This window comes from Zootoca vivipara, chromosome 1 (genome assembly GCF_965207765.1).
Source record: "Zootoca vivipara chromosome 1, rZooViv2.hap1.1, whole genome shotgun sequence".
Lineage (NCBI taxonomy): Eukaryota > Metazoa > Chordata > Lepidosauria > Squamata > Lacertidae > Zootoca > Zootoca vivipara.
Genome location: NC_142582.1, coordinates 100,451,476 through 100,472,829, shown reverse-complemented (window position 1 = coordinate 100,472,829; position 21,354 = coordinate 100,451,476). Strand labels below are relative to the sequence as shown.

Genomic DNA, 21,354 nt, shown 5'->3' with positions numbered 1-21,354 from the left:
AATGCACAGAACAATGCTGGTTTGACCTGGTGTTTATTTGTTTTATGGTAAAGCAGTATTGTTCTTCTCCAGCACCATGGTGCAGACTCTTATGGTGCTGGAGGAGACTCTTGAGAGTCCCATGGACTGCAAGAAGATCAAACCTATCCATTCTTAAGGAAATCAGCCCCGAGTGCTCACTGGAAGGATAGATCGTGAAGCTGAGGCTCCAATACTTTGGCCACCTCATGAGATGAGAAGACTCCCTGGAAAAGACCCTGATGTTGGGAAAGATTGAGGGCACAAGGAGAAGGGGACGACAGAGGACGAGATGGTTGGACAGTGTTCTCGAAGCTACCAACATGAGTCTGACCAAACTGCGGGAGGCAGTGGAAGACAGGAGTGCCTGGCGTGCTCTGGTCCATGGGGTCACAAAGTGTCGGACACGACTAAACAACAACAACAACAGTATTGTTCTTCTAGATACAAGGGCTCCAGTTTAACCTAGGCACACGTAGCTATGTATCACTAATTGACAGCCAGAAGATGGATTTGGATACATTGCTTTTGGTGTAGTGCTAATGAGCAACATCTGTATACAGATGCTCATAAGATTTCCACATCCACAGTTCCTTAATTCAGAGAAGACCTGTGCGTAGAAGTGTCTCCAGATAGGGATCTTCTCTAAATAAGGGCAAGAGTGCATGAACAAGGACATCCACGACCTACTGACAGGATTCATGCCCATAAGTGTCCATTCCTTTATTATTATGGCTTCATAGGTAAAATTACGAGGCTTAACATACACCAAAACCTAAACCTAACTTTTGATCCTGAAATTTTATCCTTCTTAACTGTATTTGAACTTCATTTGGCAGCCATTTTCACCTATGTTCCCTTTCCTGGATGATTTGTTTTTCAAGAATTTAAGCTGCTATATTTGAAACCAGCAAAAGGCAAGCAGATATCACAAGCACAAGGTTATCTAGCGAAGTGTAAGCTAACCAACATACTGCACTGAAGAAACTTTTTGGTCCATCTGCAACTCTGCATTGACTCTCACAGATGAGAATACTTAGCATGTTTTTACTCTGCACCTCCATTTCCTGTTCTTCAAACTGATTCTGTTGCTAATAAAGAGTTGTGTGGGAATTTTTAAAATAAAAAATTTATTTGATGATGTCATGACCAGAGTGCCGTATGAAGGAAAATGATGAAAAGCACTCCCTCTGCTGGCTACCTCTCTGTTACAAGAGTTCTTTACTGAAAATGGCCTGGTTTTGCTTTGTTGTTGTTTAGTCGTTTAGTTGTGTCCGACTCTTCGTGACCCCATGGACTAGAGCACGCCAGGCACTCCTGTCTTCCACTGCCTCCCGCAGTTTGGTCAGACTCATGTTCGTAGCTTCGAGAACACTGTCCAACCATCTCGTCCTCTGTCATCCCCTTCTCCTTGTGCCCTCCATCTTTCCCAACATCAGGGTCTTTTCCAGGGAGTCTAGCAGAGCCAATTCTGATTTTCAGATATCTGTTCCTGGTAGTATTCATTCCCTGCTTTCTTGCCTTTTCAGAACATGCTATTTAAAAATTCTAAAGTGTTCAGAATGGCCACTCTGCAGACTTCTCTGCCTAGTTTCCATAAATCTCTGAGTTAAGAAGGGCCCAGTTTACTAATACGGAATGCTTTATAGGCCACTGTAGGGCAGACTATGGAACAGGGAATGAATTATGGCTGCCATATGTCTGGATTTTTATGGAAATTACCGGGATTTCAAAGGCAAAACTGACATCTGGGGGGAATTTCCGAAAGAGGCACTTTGTCCTGGATCTTAGCCAAGTCAATCAAAAAATCGTATTTTTGTAAACTTTGTTTGGTGTTTGTCTAACAAAAGCTCAACAACTTTTGGGTTTTCCTAAAGAAAGCTCAACAGCTTTGGGGGTTTCCTTAAAAAACCCTCAACAGAGCCTTCAGGCTATGTGCAGGTGTGTGTGTGTGCAAGCATGCATTTTGGCGTTAGACTGAATGGAAGTAGATTTGGGACCAGGATGTACAATGTGACAAGAGAACTCCCATCTTCCTCTCTGAAATTTGATCTCTCTGTCTCCCAAACCCTCAATGACTGCAGTCTCTCATGCAATAGTTTTCCAAAGGCAAAATATAGGTGGTTTTTTTACCTGTGCATTTTAAAATTTGGGAAAAGGCAATATGGCAACCAACCAAAGATGAATGTCTCATGCAAGATTGTGCTGATTGCACACAGACAAATGAGCTGCATACCATCTTCAGTGCTGAATACTTGACTCAGCTTTGCTGTAGTTGGCACACATTTATTTATATATAAAACTAATTTTCTGCAAGTACCTCAAGGGTGCTCTTCTACTGCCACAAACAAAAATGGGGGTGAGGAGGAGGGCTGCTTAGATCACAGCCCTTAGTAAAAAAAGAATTTTTAAAGCAGTTTGAATAGGTAGTTATCCTGCACAATGACAGCATAAGCACAATTTCCCAACTGGATTTGGGCCATCCTCAGTCATGCACAGCTGGTGTTTGCTCACTAAAATGCAGTGTTCCTAAACAAGCAATCTTGATGTATTATGCCTGGCTTCTACTAATTTGAGTTCTTTCTGCTATAATAAATTGTCTGGGGCAATGCAGCTTTCATACACAGTTGTCCTAATGTGCATGCGAGTGAGCTTGGCAGAAAAGCCAAAAGATCTCCTACAGGGCTCCTGGGGGAGCAGAATTGGCTACTGCCGTTTCTGAGGGTTAAAAAGAATCTCCTGTCAAAACTAAAAAACCAGTTAAGAAGGAGGATAGTTGAGCAAAGCCCATTTGCTTCAGGGGGAAAGCAGCAGAAGTTGAGAAATCTCAGTACAGCCTCGGAGAACTGCACATTCTTGTCGTTAATTAACTAAGCCAGCTGTAATGATTTGGTAACTTGAAGTTGTTACAGATACAGAGAGCCAGGACTGGACCGAACACTCCCTTTGCTTTAAGCAATACTTGACATGGATGACCTTGACATTCGTTACTGAATCAGAATCTTCCATCAACTAAATTATTTCATCTGCAGTGAGAAGTAGTCACATACACCAACTCAGAACAGCTCTGAAATCCAAGTACTAAAGTCAGCTCTACTTTTGTTGATTTAATACAAACAAACTGAAATACTGCACACATCTACACTAAAGTACAGACATGTCTATGTGGCAGGTTTGAAAATCAAGAGATATCCAGTGTACTGATCTTCCTAGTCCACATGTTGAACTTTAAAGCCCTAAACGGCCTCGGTCCAGTATACCTGAAGGAGCGTCTCCACCCCCATTGTTCTGCCCGGACACTGAGGTCCAGCGCCGGGGGCCTTCTGGCGGTTTCCTCGCTACGAGAAGCCAAGTTACAGGGAACCAGGCAGAGGGCCTTCTCGGTAATGGCACCCACCCTGTGGAATGCCCTCCCACCAGAGGTCAAAGAGAACAACAATTACCAGACCTTTAGAAGGCATCTCAAGGCAGCCCTGTTTAGGGAAGCTTTTAATGTTTGATGGATTTCTGTATTTTAATGTTTTGTTGGAAGCCGCCCAGAGTGGCTGGGGGAACCCGGCCGGATGGGCGGGGTATAAATATATTATTATTATTATTATTATTATTATTATTATTATTATTATTGAATGGTAGGTAAACTATGAACATACTATTTTTGAAAGCTTCTCATGTTGCTGGTTTAACACACAATTGTCCAACCATGTGCACAAGAAACCATTGTCTGGGTGTGTCTTACGGGCCCAATGGAACAAAACATCTTATAACAAAAAAAACTGGAATACATAATTAAGATTCAGTTCTACATGTACGCACAGCATTAATAAACTAGTCATTTCTAGGCAAGATGGAATTTCTAAAACTAGATTTATAGTTCTGAAACACAAGCAGAGTAAGAGTTATTAGTGTTAGCATTGGGAATCCTTCAATACCTCAAACCACAACATCCCTGCGGTGCTGCCTGCCAGCAGGAAATAACAGCTAATGTCTTTCCATCAAATAGATAAGAAGAATCTAGTATCTGTAGCAAATGAGAAAGCCAAGCCTGTGGCTAGCCTAAATTCACAAACTAAGCTTGTGGTGAATTTAGGATACAGTATATATATTTCTAGTTCCCCAATAGGACTCCAAAGTGAAACATCATCATCATTATTAAACCTCCCATTCCTGGTACACAAGATCCACTGCAAGTTAAGAACGAATCTAGCATTTCTAAACCATTGTAAATACGGCGCCATAAACTTTTAAAGATGAGGCAAAGGCAACTCCACAACCTCAATTTACCTTGTATATGTATATTCTTAGTTTGTTGAAATTTAAGCAACAAAGCAACTTCAAGACTAACACGTTTATTTTTGTATAAGCTTTCACTGACTAGTCAACCTCAGATGCGTTAAGTGTTATCCTGAGTAACGGGTGGAGAGGTGGGTGTATGGGTATACAGTACACAGTTTTAGGAAGAAACGGTGAGGTCAAATGAAAGAAATAGCAGGGTTCTCAATCACACAGGAAGCCCACACAATAGCAGGCTCTCTACTGCAGGGATTCCTTCGCAGCACATGGAAAGCAGTGACATTGACCACAATGATGCAACAGAGAGAGTGGTGGCCAACAGGCTCTATCCCTGCTCTCAATGGATGGTGATTATGTGACTCTGAAGGAGAATAGCTGAAGAGGGCTATCATTACGAGAAAAGTGACTTGTCCAAGGCCAATTAAGTGAGATCTGATGGCAGGAAGCAATATTAGAGCAGGAACTTTCAAAATCATTTCTGCAAATCACTCTCTGAGATTCTGTGGCACTCCCCACATTTTACTTGCAGACTTCTGTGATCAGTAAGTACTTGAGAAATGTAACATAACCACGTGTTCTTAAAAATGCTATTTTAATGATGTAGAAATAAACTGAAGAATAATGACTGTATTTGAGGGGTACAGCAAAACCACACACACAGCATACACAAGTGCTATAAACAAAGATGATTCATTGTTTGCTAACCCATTGTGTCACGATCGTAAATTGCACCCACTGCAATACCAGGCATTAATTATGAAACACTTTCTATGCAGTGTTTGAGAACTTGCCAGGTGACTCCTATTAGTGTCAATCAAGCAATTAATTCCAATACAATGATTTTAAAAATTTACTTCTGTATCAAATATTAATGCAACATCTGCTACTCTCAAGTTGTGCCTCTGCCTTTCCCGCTTGAAAACCTGACAGATATTTCAAGAGCCTTGAACTTTCACTGTTAAATTTGCACGGTACATTTTAACCTTGTTTTGACAGCCTTGTTCTAATACTAGGATATTTGCTGCAAATGTCACTGCCGTGTTTCAGAAACATTTTTGATTCATTCACATGGATTGTGTGTTATTTTCTTAAATGCCAACAAGGGATATTATGACCACCTTATTTATATCAGCATAAATAGCAAAGAGCAGTGACTTAGAGAATGAGCAATGGACCAGAAATCCCCAATTCCAATTTCAGCTCTTGCATTTTTCCCATATTCAACTAAAGAACGAGCTAGTATGGTTTAGTGGTTAGAGTATTAAACCAGGTAGACCAGGGTTCAAATCCCCCCTCAGCCATGAAGCTGAAGGGGTGACCTTGCATCAGTCAGTCTCTAAGCTCAGCATACTTCACAGGGTTGTTGTGAAGATAAAATTAAGAGGAGGAAGAATCATGTATGCCACCTTGAGCTCCTTGACAAAAAAGTGGAATATAAATTTTTTAAAAAAAAAAAAAAAGCTGAAATATACAGCAGAAGCACAACTTCCAATTCCATTTCTGACCAATCTGCACATTTTAAAGAGACTATGAACATACAGACATGTGCATGTTTAAGTTTTCTCCATGGGATCACAGTCTCTAGAATAACCAGGGTCTGTTAATACACAGGCAGAGGATTTTTTTACATCTTCTCCAGAGCATGTATATAGAGCAGACATGGGGTTAGTCATGTCTTCCCACTGTATGCCTATTTAACTGGATATGTGGTTTGTGCCAATGTGGCCTTAGACAAGTTTCTGTAAGGATTTACTGTACTGAAACAATGTATGTGAAGTGCTTTGAATTCTCAAAAGTGGATTTTTTAAATTAGAGTATAGACATATTTCACAAATGTACTTCAATAAAGACATTAAAAGGTGAGTCTAGCAATCATTATAATAGGGCCCTGTGAACCTTACCCTTAGAAAACTACACACACATACCCACATCATGAAATTGATTGTAACATTAAAAAATGCACAGATTTACTTAATGTAAAGCTTGTTTTCCCTATCAGTGATAGCGGTCAGGGAGTGAAACTCTTAAGAATGCACAACAGATATAGCACCACAGTGAAGATGAATATTAGGCAGAATCCTGGGGGAAGAAATGGTGTCTTTTTTACAACTATATCATTTGAAGCTAGCTACTGAAATTAAAACTACTATTTCAGAAGCAACCTTTAAAAATGTCTCTGCCTATATACCAGCTATTAAGGTGTTTATTAATATCTGTGTAACTTTTTACTGATTTTTATATTTAGCAATATTGAAACAATAATCAGACAATTACTTACCGAATCATTTGCTGCCAGTGCAAGCGCTACATTTACTGAAAAGAGAACACAAAAATTAGCAGAATCAGCCTCTCGGAAATGAGATCACTTCTAAGAAAGAAGCCCCTGACTCCAGATCATTTATGAATAAGTAAAATAGTATGGGTCCCAATACAAATCATTGGGACACTGCACTTTATAATCATTTTCACTGTGAAAATGATTTATTCCTATCTCCTACTCCCAGGTTTCTTAAATCAGCTGCTGAACCTAAACTCCTAACCCATAATAGCTAATTGGAGAATTTATTTGGAAGTGTATGAAGTCAGTATTTTCCTTCTTCCACTAGATTCATCTCAAACCTAATGACTGTGTATTGCATCTCCTAATAAAAATTAGTCACAGACAATCCTAAAATGACTCTTTCCTTTTCATTACTATTTGAAAGTCAGGATTTTCATGGTTTACAATTCATAAAATGAAATGATGCTTAAAACCTATGCAGTTACCTAGAAATAAGCTCAATGGGAGACGACAGATATAGGGTTGTACTGCAGACAATTTAGATTACTGTCTAAAATTCAGCTTCAGAACAATGAGCCAAAACAACAACACCAAGAGCTTAAAATTATTCAAATGTCATAACAGATGGAATTTTAATGAAGGGCTACTTTCACATTAGATTTAGTATTAAACTGATTAAATTTAGATTTTGTTTAGTACATGTTTGCTTAGAGGTATATTCCACTATGTGCAACAGGCTTACTCCAAGGGTAGATTTGAAACAATAAAAACAATTACAGTAACAGCATGATCTACAAACAATCTAAGTCAGAGTAAATCAATACGTAGCCACTTTTTAAGCTAATAAAAGAAAAATTAAAGTATTAGGAAATGAACACTAGTTTAAATTTGAGTCCCTATTAGTTTTACCTAGTTCTAACTATTTTGCCTAAATAAAACAAAACGATGCCAACTTGTCGAGGAAACTTTTGTTCACACTCTAATAAACATTGAAATGCAAGTACTGTAGTGTTATGGACACACTCAAGTCAATAGAACATGAGGATAATTTCTCAGTGTAGCTTCTTTCCCTCCAGTATAATTATTGAACTAGTTTCAACTATGTACTTGATCCAGGGAGCATCACAAATTGTTCCAAATAACAATGAAACAAGAACTCTGCTTATATCTGACAGCTTATTTCAGGCTGAATAACATTTATTTAAAAACTTTTTCAAATTAAATCCAAACTAAGAGTAAAATGCACTGGAAGTGCACATTGTTAGATAAACACTTGTTATATCTACAAGCAAATTAAAGGGAAATAATATACTAATTCAAATACACAGAACTTACCAGCAGTTGTTGACTTCCCAACACCTCCTTTTCCAGAAGCTACAACCAACACCTGCTTAACTCCTTGAATCGGTTTTTGCTTTGGAAGTCCTCTAGCCATGATTTTGCTACGCTTCTCTTTGAGGACCTCATCGTTTGCATTTGATGACTGAAAACAAAACAGAAACGTGCTAATTCTAAACTGTTTTCATACACCAAAATCTGTGGCTTATTTTAAAAAGAGAGCGAGCGAGTTTCTTCTTATAACCCAGCCCCTCCACTAAATTTACTGGCAAGTTTATTTCGTCTGACGCCTTGCAAGACTTTTATTATCTCTGTGTTGCTCTAACCTAGGGCACCTTTGTAAACCATGCGTGACACCAATGAGATGTGTCAAACTGCACATGGGCATAAATAGGAAAGCTTACCATTTTTTTAAAGTTTGCAGCCAGTAATTTTAGCATCCTTGAGGGACTGCCAGCAACTAACAACGCTTTCAGTCCTCTTATTTCCATATCAAAATACATCACGCCCGTGTGGCGTCTCTGAAGTAAAGCTAGAAGATTTGGAGACAGCAGCTTATATAGCAAAAGCAAGCTTCTGCCTGCAATCGGTTAAAACGATAGAGTCGCCGCCCAGCAAGGCACCTCTAGGTGCCTTCTCGGTCCGACCAGAAATGGATGCAGACGAGGCGGAAGTACCTCCTCGGCAACGACGGTGCTTCCTGAAGTGTAAGAGGAATGGGTGCAACTAAGAATCGCAGGGTACTTTGCAGCGTGACTGGGTCTGTTCACACAGCAGAGCATAGGATCTGGCAGAGAAGAAGGCGGTCGATATGTAGAGTGGTAGATAATGAAAATGCGGGTGTGCAAGAGAAAGGAAATCAGAGAAACGCATTCCGATTAGCAATAGCAAGAAAGTACAATGCGGGAGGGGGGAGGTACCGGAAGAAATGGGTGCGAATTCAGAAAAAGGGAGTGAAGAAAACCCCGACAGATGGGGGCGGGTGTCCGTGTGAAACAGAGAATGTGGGCAAATGTGTCCACGGAAGGATTGTTAACATACACTGTATATGCATGTGAGAGTTAATGCAGATAGTATGTGCACATGCGTGGAGTCTTTAGATGCAATTATGATTATTGAATGGTGGTGCAAAAAGTAACTGGAGACAGTAAAAAAGTAAGGTAGGTAAAATAAACTAGAGGGATTTGAATGTGAACAAGAAAGAGAAGGAATAAAAGCTCCAAACAATCCTCCTATGGAGCTATAGAAATGTCACTTGAAACCAATCTCACCAACACACTTTTTAAAAGTGGGGGGGGGGGTGTTGTGCAGTGCAATTAATTTGAAAAGGGGATTTCATAGCTCGCGCCAACCACTATTTAGAACCCCTTTCATCCACCAGGCACGAAAAGGACGCACCGCACAATGACATGCTCCGGAGCTCCCGCCTGCCTCGTGCCCATCCACCCTCCTGTCCAAAATGAAAATGGCTCTCCACGCGTCACTTACCCGAAAGCGGGCGGAAACAGCCGAGTTCGCGGCTCCACCCCAGCCTGGCCGGAGCCATTGCAAGGCTTTTCTCTTCGCGTTGTCCCGGGGGAAGAGTGCAGTTTGTAACGCCAATGCATAAGCTCGCGCCACCATCCTAGCACCCCTCCCAGCGCCTGTCGATGGCTCTGCGTAGCCTCGCCTCAGCCCAGCCCCCAAAAGGGGAGGGCAACGGAGGCTGCAAGCAAACAAGCAATAAATGGGACTTAATCCGTTTTTAGCGACAAAGACTATTAGCACTGCCTTGGCTTTAGGCGACTGGTATGCAGGGGTCAGCGTCACGTTAGGAAGCTACCGAGATCCTCAAAACCCCAAGAGGGGGTCCATATGTGATCAGTCGTTGGCCAGCAACTATTGAGGGTCCACAGCCGGTGGAAGGTTGGGGCCAGTCCACAGCAACACCGCATATCCCTCAGGCTTGGAAAGCAAATGGCATTTCCTTTTCTCCTGAAAAACTCAGAGATGCGCAGAAATGAAGGAGTACTGTAATTGTGCTGCTAGGCACAGGTGCTTGCATGAGCAAGGAGTGTCTCCTGCCTGTCTGGATCATCCTCCCTGTCTATTTCTGGGCGCACAGATTTGGAGTATGTTGCCCAGAGAGAGGCAGAGTGGGTGGGTTCACATAGACAAAATCACTATCGCGTTAAAAGCGCACCTGTGGGGACACACTGCAGGGTGGTTGTGGTGACCATGAGAAGGTCTTGCCTCCATCCTCACATGGAAGCCCACGTACGTAGAAGTCTTTCTTGCAGAACAGCAACTGTCATTCCAGTCGGCTATTTTGTACATGGAATTGAGGAGATGTCATTCATTCATTTATATGCCACCTTTTCCTAAAGGTAAAGGGACCCCTGACTGTTAGGTCCAGTCGCAAACGACTCTGGGGTTGCCCCGCTCATCTCATTTTACTGGCCGAGGGAGCTGGTGTATAGCTTCTGGGTCATGTGGCCAGCATGACTAAGCCATTCTGGTGAACCAGAGCAGCGCATGGAAACGTCGTTTACCTTCCCACCGGAGCGGTACCTATTTATCTACAGTACTTGCACTTCAAGCTTTCGAACTGCTAGGTTGGCAGGAGCAGGGACCGAGCAACGGGAGCTCACCCTGTCGCAGGGATTCGAACCGCCAACCTTCTGATCAGCAAACCCGCGTGGGTTAAAGGTGGCATACGTAATTCTCTCCCCCACCATTTTATCCTCACAACAACCCAATGAGGAAGATTAGGCTGAGAGATAGTAACCAGCATAAGGTCAGCCAGTGAGAAGGGATTTGAACCCTGGTCATAGTCCAGCGCTCTAACCATTACACCACACTGGTTCTTTGCCTTAGCCAACAAAATGTCTTGGGCTGGCCCTGAAAAGCTGCTGCTACTGTTTCCAATCTTTTGCCCATCTTTTCCCTATGGGACACAACCCCTGCTCTCACTCTTCCTTTTCTGGCAGTCTGATTACTAGGCTTTTTAGCACCACCACCAAATACGCAGCAGGAGGCTGGGCTGGCTTTTAACTAATACCATCTCTTTCTGAATGTCTTGTGTGAACCAGCAGGCACTGGCTGTGCTTTGTACTGTACAGTATATCTTTTCTCATATGTACCCATTCCCTGAGGGCCCAATAGCACTGCTCAGAGGGAACTGGTTACTTCTGGTTACTTGCTTGCTTAGTCCCTCTCCTCTTCCTCTCCCTCCCTCAAAGGTGCAATAGATCCACCACCTTCGCATCCAGAGAGAGAATGTAGTTATTGGAAGCCAGCAGAAGCAGCTACTGTACTTGTGTAAGAAGCAGCTACTTCCCCCTTGCACTCAGGGAAGCAGAGCGTTTAATCTACTTTGATGTTTTCTTTAATTGAAGGCTTTTCATCATGCTCCCTCTCATGGAAAAGAATAGAATAGCACTCGTAATATTTACTTTTATTTGTTTGTAAAAATATGTCATAAAAAATCAAAGCCATTTACAGCAATAAAACATTAAACCGTACTATAAAAACAGACATCAGTTAACCATTGTGGAAATATTCATTCTTAATTGTTTAATGTGTAAGCCTGGCAGAATAGAAAAGTTTTCAGCAGGGATTTAAAAGTTGGCACAGAAGGCGTCTGCTAATAGGCAAAAATCTCCCAAAAATTTCCAAAACAGTGTGAGCAGCATAGGTGACCTCAAATATCTGCCTGCAGGGATGTGTGGGGACTGGGTTTAATAGGATCAGTGCCAGCTGTGCCTCTGGGGCTGATGGATTGCAGACACTCAGGTGTTGTCTTTTGTGTGATGATGCATGGATGTGTATTTGGAGCATGTCCCTATTATTAGTTGACTAGGTACTGTATGAGGCCACTGCAGATCTCAACTCACTGGATGATGTTGGGGCAGATCACTTGCTCAATCTTTATCTAGCTGAATGGGTTGTTCTGAGAACCATGTATACTGCTTGGAGGAAAATGGGATAGAAATCTAGTCTTCACAGTCAGAGTGCATGAAGAGCGGTTTGTTCAGCCCTTGAGATGCAAAGTTCCATTTAGACCAGAGCAGGTCTCTCTATCTGGTCCTCCAAACACCCCCCTCACTGCTCTCGCTTTGCACTGCGAGTGGTTGCCTGGATTTTGCCTGGATGGTTTCTCTCTTTGAATGCTTGCAGTCTGAACAGCGAAACAGGGTTTGGAATGTGTATAAAAACTAGCCTACTTGTACGAAGATAAAATTTACATTTACACTGGCACATGGCCCTCTGAAAGTTGTCTGGAAAGGAATGCAGTGCTTGGGCTGAAAAAACGGGTTCCCACCTCTAGTTTAAAGATTTTACTCTGGCATATTAATGTAGAGCCAGACTGGTAGCCTCTTCATATGGATCAATAGAAGTTACCCTTGTATGTAATTATCTTTACATTTTTGATGTGTCTGAAATTTGTGCATTTAGGACAAAAAAAAAAGAATCCAAATATACTGTCTTGCCATTTATGCAGTTTGCACTTATTTTACCTTTCCCTGCCTTCATCTTCCCTACCACCACTTTTTTTAAAAGGGTTTATTTAAAATACTGTACTTAAACCTCGCTTCTCCCGTTTCTCTCCAGCACATCATACAGCAGTACTGCATGTGTTGTTGATACGGAAGCTGCTTTTCTGCATGCACATGAACACACACACCAACAGAGAAATCTTATTTATGTCTGCAGTACAATATTCCCTAAGTACCAGCAAAAAAGGGGGAAAGAACTGATGTTCTGCAGAATCATTATGAACTCTTGTAACATGATCACTAGTTTCTTTGGTGTGATTAATGTGACCTTTGGTTCTTGCGTATCACATGGTAGTAAAGCAGTAAACCGGGAGAATCAGCACATCTGGAGAAAATTATTGAAGTGCTTTCAATTTTCCCTATCCCCATTGCATTACATCATCTGATTTTTATTTTGATATATTAATACATTCCTGCGTCTTTTCCCATTTATTTCCAGTCACTGCATATTCATAAATCTTAGCAGATTTGACATTCAGGTAGAGTGCTCCAACATGTTTTTGTAAAAAAAAGTTATAATAGTTAAAGATGTCACCACTACATACATTTTTGCTGTTTCTTGTAACATCTGATACAAAGTGTGATGTGAAGCCATTGTGTTAGGTATCTCCCCATTCTCAGGAATCAATGGCAAGCAGCTTATGAGACATGCCCAATAATTTCATGGCACAAATTGTTTGTATTTGACATGGACTAGCAGCACCTTTGTGCCTCTTGTGTCTAGTTTGTCTCTGAATTCTGTAAGATCTTGCATTTTCATCACTACCAATAAATGTGTGTTCTTAACAATGTGCTTTTATTATTTTCATATTATAAGGCCCGATTAGCGTTCACTTTGAAAAATGTCTAGCTTTAAAACAAATGTAAAAGCACAACCTTGCAGGACCTTCCCCCCACCTACATGACTCATGCAAGCAAGGCAAGCTCACTAACACTAACTGCCTCCACCAGCCAAGATTTGTCCTCTCATTGCTACTGCAAGCTGCTTTGAACATATATTTTTAAATCAAAAGGCGGCATATAAATAAACGGTGGATATTTGACCAAGTATTTGTGGTGCTTTCGGCCAATTATTCCAGAGCACTTTTCACAATTCCGATTTCTATCTCTGGCTTCTGTTCCTTCCTTCCAGGCTTTGCTAGCGGCGCTCTAGCTAGCAAGACACTTAAAAATCCCGTTTTCAACGAGCAGCTTTCACTTCCGCCTACGTGAAGAAGGGGGAAATCAAGAAGGAACCAGGAAGTCCCGTCCTTCTCCAGGCCCCTGACACTTGTCGCACGGCTTCCCCGGCCATCAGAGACTGCAGCAGGGAGAAGGAGGGGAGAAACGCGGGCCGGGAGGCGGGACCGCCATCCTTTCCCGGTTTCCTCCGCCGTGGGCCATGGCCGACTCGACCCGGGGTCCTTTTGCCCGGGCCCTTTTGCAGCAATGTCTGCACGCGAAGCTGCAGGTGAAGCCTGCCGAGTCGGGTTCCGAAGCCGAATGGGTGGAGGTAACGTCTGCACGGGCAGATCTCTCGGGGTTCCCCCGCTTTGATTTCGCTAGGGCATCCCCCGACTTGGCGAGCAGAGAGCATCGCTTTCTCCTGTCTCCCTGCTCGTCCCTACCCCCACCATAATAATGATGATGATGATGATGATAATGCTACCGCCGAGTTGATCTTCAATTTGCACACCACCCTGCTTGCTTCCTAAAATAAATCAAGATATCCCGATGGCAATACGGGTTATTGTAATAATCGTGAGGATTCCCCCCTCCCAAGTGCCGGAAGTACTTCGCTTCCATGGCTTTTTTCCATCGCTTCCGGAACTCAGGAAAAATCCTGAAACGGGAATGGTGGGCGTTTTCACGTGTGAAGTTTAAAGTCACGGTTTCTTCTCATATTGCTTAGCATTACTGTACAAAGGCGTCCCCCCCCCCCATTTTTTCTTTTTTGCATGGGGAACTACGCTAGTGACCAAAATACACATTTAACATTTCGGTGAGACTTAATTCTGAGTAGAGATCAGATTTGTTCACACGTTACGCGGAACAAAGCTACGAGCTGTCTCTGCACGTGCTCAAGTGCCAGTATGAAAGACTGCATAATCGTTGATTGGTGCAGTTCGGGGGCAGTTTGCACAGAGAGTACATCTGCTTAATGTAATGTGTGAACACCCCTACTGAAACTTGGGAAGCTGCCCAAACTTTTTCCCACGGACCACTGGTACTCCATGAGTTTCACACAGCATGTCTGTAAAAATACAATTAGATTCATGTAGCACAGTACTTTACAGTTGCTACAGCAGGCAGAAAAATTAAGTGATTCCTCAGCAATTTTCAGGTTGTAGGGAGCAGGGGACAGAGCTTAGGAACAACCACGGCATTGGTTCAAATAGCAGCTGTTTCCCAGAGTTTCAGGCAGGACTTTTTCTTAGTCAGACCTGGAGACACCAGGAATTGAATCTTGCGGTCTGCTGTTGACAGATAGGCCATGCATATTGTGAAAGCACCTGGAGCCGTTGAACATTGGACATCTCTGATTTGACATATTGGATTCCAATTACTCTCTGGATAGTTATCATTATTTTATTAAAATCATTTTTACACAATCCCCCAGATGTGAAGTGACATTAATATTATTGTTGGCTTATTTTGTTTTTAATTATCTTTTCCTAAATGGCACATCAGGCATTATTGTTTCAATACAGCTCATGTTTATTCTGAGATCAGCTTATTTGTACTCTGAAGATTTTGACTGGAGATTCAACTGATAGTCGGAGACTAAGAATGTATAGAACATACTTGCTGCTTGGCTGATTTTTGGCTGATTTTTGTTTAACAATTTGAATATACAGTACGGTAGTTTGGAAAGCCTAAGTCTATATTTTGAGTGTATATCTGACACGTGTATGCCTCAAAATAAACTATGTAACTTTGTATTTATTTGTTCAAGAAACAGAGAAAATAAAACATTCAGTTCTCTATCATGGAAGAAGTTGTTTTTAAAAGTACGACGTCTGAGACACAAAGAAATATGTATTCAAGATATAAAAATGTTTAATTTTATTCGAGTTGTGGTCTTTATGGTCCTTTCCACAATTTTCCACAAAAAGAAATCTAGCTTGTGACCTTTTAAGTCCTAGATTACCTATTACTTCAGAATCTAGACATGGAAAATAAATTGCTTTTATTTTGCATACAGAAACATTTCATTTTACATCTACTGAAATGAATGAGTTATACCAATTAAGGTTTAAATCCTAGACATACTTCCCGGGGAATAAGTCTCATGAATGTCTAAGAAGACATGCATAGGATTGTGGTTTCATGCACAATATTAATAGATCTCTTTAATTACAGGGGGGGGAATTGTATGGGTATATGGATGTATAAATATATTTCTTTGTTATTTTGAATAGATACAGCGAGGACTTATAATCTATGTATGTTTCTTCAAAGGGGCTAGTGAAGAAATTATTCCCAAAATGGGTAGGTGTTTAGATAAAATAGTATTTAAAAACAGCCATTTTAAAACAGCACTAAAATATGCAAATAACTGCAGCTGCATCATTGAGCCTATCATAAAATAGTACGGTAATAAGAACTTGTTTCATGAGATTTTTGTAATGAAAAGCTTTGAATCATTAAAAACTGCTCTCCAGGGGAAGTTCTAAGCAAGTATTTCATTCCGAATCATTCTGCATACAAGTCCGATGTGCTTTTTAATTAACTTGTTCTTATTAAGGTTTGCTGTTTAATAAGCTTGTTGGTGCAGAGTGCGTTATTAATACAGTGCCATATTTAGCTTAAGGCTTGAGACAGTATTGAAATGTAGCCTGAATCAGTAACTATGTTTGTTACTTTCTGTCCTTCTTTTCTTTTATACTGCGGTTTGTTTTGAAAATAAAAATTGTTAAGTGGCACACACTCAGTACCAAGCCTTCTCCTTACAGAATGCTTGTAGACAGTGTTGTTCTTCTGCTGATTCCCTTGTGGCCAAAGACTTCTGGCTTTAGCTCCCACTGCATGAACATATCAGAAAGGGCTTCACACCTTTGCGCCTTGTTACCTTTTGATCATCTTCTTTTGCAAATGTTATGGGTGATGAAGAGTAGCAAAAGGGTTGATTCTTACAAATTCTTTTCCATTTGTACTTAAGGTGAAGTAGGATTTTAATCATGGGTTGTATCCAAAGAAGTCTTGTTTGCACAAGGCCTTCTGCTTGCACAATGGAATTTCCTCTCTCTCTGCTCCCCCCATGCCCTCCCCAATCTGTTCCCCCAGTTCTCCAGAGCAGATTTTGGATGGTGTGGTGAACCAAGGAAGGGAGATTGAGGTCCTGACACTAACAGAACAGTTTGGTTGGATACAACCCAGGGCCGGATTTAGGTTTGATGAGGCCCTAAGCTACTGAAGGTAGCTTTATATAATGGGGCCCTTTATATGTCCAGCTGTCCTTTGTCAACAACAAATTGTCACTGTTTTTTGTGTTGACTGTATATATGCTATGTGGTAATTTATGGACCTAATAGGTATCTAAAGCCATTTGCACATAACAAAATATGTATTTTATCAAAGTAATTGTTGAACTGAAATACAATTAAGAAGAAGTAAAGGTAAAGGGACCCCCTGACCGTTAGGTCGGGTCACGGACGACTGGAGTTGCGGTGCTCATCTCGCTTTACTGGTGGCCGAGGGAGCCGGCGTACAGCTTCTGGGTCATGTGACCAGCATGACTAAGCTACTTCTGGGGAACCAAAGCAGCGCACAGAAATGCCGTTTACCTTCCCGCCAGATTGGTACCTATTTATGTACTTGCACTTCATGCTTTCGAACTGCTAGGTTGGCAGGAGCAGGGACCGAGCAATGGGAGCTCACCCCGTCACGGGAATTAGAACCGCCAACCTTCTGATTGGCAAGCCCTAGGCTCTGTGGTTTAACCCACAGCGCCACCTGCATCCCTTTAAGAAGAAGTATAGTAATATTAATATTTTAAAATTTTCCTTTAAATATTTTTGGGGCCCCCACAAGAGTAGGGCCTTTAGCTTATACATAAATCTGGCGCTGACACAACCCTATGTGTTTGGACTAGTCTTTCCAGATTAGTTAATAACTTGTGTTATTAGAGTACCACCTTGTGTACTGCAAAGCATGAGTGAGGACGAACCCAACTTAGATCCCATCACAGTTATGAAGCTTAGGAACAAACTTGTCTCTTAGCATAATCCATGAGCCCGCCAGGTTACCAGGAGAGTGAAATGAAGTGAAAATACAAAGCAGTCCTTTTTAAGGCATCAGAATAAGGGTACAAAAGATGTCTCTATCCATGCCCATTATGAGACAGTAAAAAAAAGTATTAAATTAATTGGTGGGCTTAACCCCAATTAGAAGTATTTTTACTTGCTCATTTTTCTTGATATATACTGTAAATGTATACCAGGTAGCCAGTAGAGGGAGCTAATGTACAGGTAAATGTGCTTCTTCTTCACTATTGTATAAGAAGAAACTGGACATTGGAATTCAGGTACTATCCTTGTTTCACAATGCCTGTGTTCACTTTTGTCCTTATGGGCAGAAATTAACTTGCCACATTGCTAATGCATAACCACTTCACCAACCTACTAACTGCAATTGTTTTTCCCTTCTCTGTCTTTGCAGTCAATACGCTCGTGAATGTGAAGTTGAGTGAAACGGAAAGCGGCGAATACGTTTCTGTTCTGGATTTGCCAGGCAGCATATTAGTAATACCTCAGGCCACGCTGGGTGGCAAACTGAAGGGAAGAAGAATGCAGTATCATTCCAACATTGAAAAGGAAATTGGGATGGAGCTGTATTCCCAGTTTGTGACTCAGTGTCGACGGGAACTGACTGCAAATACCAAATTTGCAGAGTCTGGGGTTGCTCTCAAGTACGGCACATATGGAAACCGGCAGGTGTTGAAAGTGGATACAAATGGATCTTTCAGTCATATGATTGACTTTTGAAGAAAAAAGTGGTTTTTATTTTTTTTAAGGACATGCATACTGCCTAAGGGATGTTGCACGGTTGTGTTAAGGAATATACAGTAGTTAAATTGATTCTAAACATTTGAGAGTGAGGAAAAGATTTCTGTAAACCCAGCTAATAAATATATTTAATTCTTCTAAGTTAAATTGCCTAAAATGTCTTCTTCCCTTGTGTATGGGACCTAACCAATCAGTGGTTCTCAGGTTTTGACAAAAAGAGGCCCAGCTGCAGAATAGTCTTTGAATCTATTCTGTTGGTAATGCCACCACTCTCTGTGGGTTGAGGGGGTGATAGAACAGGAGATGGCCTTCACTTTGGAGATTCCCAGGTTGTGGCATCGGGTCCATCTTGCACCTTCACCATGTGCTTTTTGACAATGAGTCAAGGCAAACTTCATTATCCAGGCCTTTGGCTGAGCAGACGCCCGCCTTTCTCCTACACACAGCTATTCTGCAGTGCTGCTTTGCTATGCCAAGGTAGATCGAGTTCATACCTTTTCTTTTATTGTTGATTTCTTGTAACCTGGCCTGAGGCACTGAAGGGTGGGCTATAAGTGAAGGGTGGGCTATAAGTACAAATCAATCAATCAATATGTAATAGCCAGTTCCCAGGATTCTATTTTTGCTGCACTCTTAAAATGACAAAGAAACAATATATCCACCATAACAAGGGTGAAGGGTGAAGAGACATGTTCATGGTCTCTACTTGCTTTCAGCCTGTGCCAAGGATTGGGTCATCCTTACCAGTCATGAAAGAGTGAACAGGGGATCTGTTTTGGATCTTTAGCCTTCTATGCAGGCTGAAGAGATTGGCACTGCGGCATCCACATGGGTGAGAAATGGTGGCTGAGGCAATTTAGGGAATGTAATTCTTCCTGCTTTTGGTGGTGGCACTTTGTATGCCCCCCCCCAAAAAAAACAACTAACTCAGCTCCTTTTTTGGACTTTAAAATTGAACATTGCCCATCATAAATATAGGCACTTTGTTAATGGTGAAGAAATTGTACTGAATCTTCGATTTCCAGTGTTTGCGACATTGAGCTGTGTGCTGCTTCCACTGTGATACTCTGGGGTGAATATTGTGATCAAGTTACTCTCTTTTACAGAAAAGAAATGATTTCTATTCTGTCCTCTTGTAGTGTTTTTTTTCTTATCATTCCAAAGGCATGCATGTTGCTTGATGATGGGCTTCTATATTCCAATATGTAACGAGATAGTAGATGACTAGTTGGCTCCCCACTTGCTTATAGTACAGCATTCTCTTGAAAACCACTTGCAAAATCAACAAAAGTAAATTCCCTAACGTAGCTTTGATCTGTACATTTTTTACTATTTGACTGCTCTGAATTTCATAGTAGTACATTATGTTCATTTTAACAGTATTTGGATATTGGTCACGATATAACTTCTTAATTCCATACATACTAAAAATGTGAATGTAAGGCGCTTAATCAATTGCGATGTGCTGCATTAGAAAGAGATTACAACATATTTTGGATTACAGACAAGGGGAGGGTGGAATGGTACTGTGGAGACTATAATAACCAGCTGCCCTCATTATTGTTATTTATTAAATCTTTATATCAGCCTTCAACTGAAGATCACAGGGCTATTTACAACATAAAAATACAAAATACATAATAAAACAAAAACAAACCAATAACCCCCTTCCCACAAGCACATTTAAAAGGACATAGAATGTTAATCGGCCAAAGGCCTGGTTATAGAGTAATGGTTTCGCGTGGCACCTAAAGATATGTAATGAAGGTGCCAGGCAATCCTCCCTGGGGAGAGCATTCCACAAATGGGGAGCCTCTGCAGAATCATAGAATCGTAGAGTTGGAAGGGACCCTGAGGATCATCTAGTTCAACCCCCTGCTATGAAGAAATATGCAGTTGTCCCATACAGGGAGCGAACCTGCAACCTTGGTTAGCGCCTTGCTCTAACCAACAGAGAAAAGGCCTCTTCTCGTGTTGCTGCCCTCTAGACCTCGTGTGGAAGAGGCACACAAATAAGAGCCTCCGATGATGGTCCAGATTGATTCATATGGGGAGAGCTGGTCCTTGAGGTATTACGGTCCTGAGCTGTTTAAGGCTATATAGGTCCAAACCAGCACTTTGAATTGGGCCTGGAAAACTAATCGGCAGCCAGTGCAGTTGGGTCAGGATAGGTGTTATACGCTCAAACCATCATGCACCGTTGAGCAACCTAGTCACCAAATTCTGCACCTGTTGAAGTTTCCGAACCATCTTCAGAAGCAGCTCTACGGGTTGGATTGTTGCAACACTCTATCCAACCTAGAGGTTACCAGAACATAGACAATAGAAGTTTGGCTATCCCTGTCCAGCTAGAGGTGCAGCTGAGCCACCAGCTGAAGCTGATGGAAGGCACTCCACGCCACTGAGGCCACCTGAGCCTCAAGCGACAGCAAAGGATCCAGAAGTACATACAAGTACATACCTGCTCCTTCAGAGGAGTGAAACCCCTTCAAGAGCAGGCAACCTCCCTTCCATCCAGACTAAGGAGCCACCCACCAAGAAGGCCTTATCTGGATTGAGCTTCAGTTTGTTGTCTCATCCAGTACAGTACATTACTAAATACCATTTCCCACTGATGCATTTAACGGTAAAAAAAAAAAAAACTGCTTCGTGTTACAGTCAGCTGTCTTAGGTCATTATGAGTAATATTAAGCACAAAGTGAATGAAGCTGGTGACTCAAGATTGTTTCACATTTTTTTGGATAGAGTTCAGTCAACAGTCATCATTACAATGCTTTTAGGGATACTTTGGCCTTGGGGAAAAACACTCAAACAGTGGGCATTACTGCACCCACCAAATTTGAAGAAACAAGTTGGCCAGCATGAAGGCACTTATTTCTGACTCTGATGGCAACAAATCTAA

At 41.6% G+C, this 21,354-nt stretch overlaps 2 protein-coding genes across 4 annotated transcripts in view; one reads left to right on the top strand and one right to left on the bottom strand.

Annotated features, from left to right (window-relative positions):
• Positions 1 to 9,849, bottom strand: part of NUBPL (NUBP iron-sulfur cluster assembly factor, mitochondrial) — a 67,704-nt gene extending 57,855 nt beyond the window's left edge. Inside the window, exons 1-3 of one of the 2 annotated variants that reach the window (XM_035109832.3) lie at positions 9,416 to 9,849; positions 7,925 to 8,072; positions 6,587 to 6,621 (exon numbers count right to left, since the gene is read on the bottom strand). In XM_035109832.3, coding sequence (XP_034965723.1) covers positions 6,587 to 6,621; positions 7,925 to 8,072; positions 9,416 to 9,550 — 318 coding nt within the window. In that variant the 5' untranslated portion in view covers positions 9,551 to 9,849. Of the gene's footprint in view, positions 1 to 6,586; positions 6,622 to 7,924; positions 8,073 to 8,331; positions 8,592 to 9,415 lie in introns of those variants that run through there. The other variant, XM_035109852.3, reaches the window with a different exon arrangement.
• On the top strand, positions 8,563 to 18,599 carry DTD2 (D-aminoacyl-tRNA deacylase 2). 2 transcript variants are annotated; one of them, XM_035109880.3, is made up of 4 exons: positions 8,563 to 8,634; positions 13,598 to 13,957; positions 15,867 to 15,936; positions 18,106 to 18,599. In XM_035109880.3, the coding sequence occupies exons 2-4, from the start codon at positions 13,847 to 13,849 to the stop codon at positions 18,429 to 18,431; spliced, it is 507 nt and encodes a 168-aa protein (XP_034965771.1). In that variant the 5' UTR covers positions 8,563 to 8,634; positions 13,598 to 13,846; the 3' UTR covers positions 18,432 to 18,599. The 2 variants fall into 2 exon arrangements, with proteins under 2 accessions (XP_034965771.1, XP_034965780.1); XM_035109889.3 differs by lacking the exon at positions 8,563 to 8,634 and having other exon boundaries at positions 13,702 to 13,915.
• Positions 18,600 to 21,354: the final 2,755 nt, after the last annotated feature.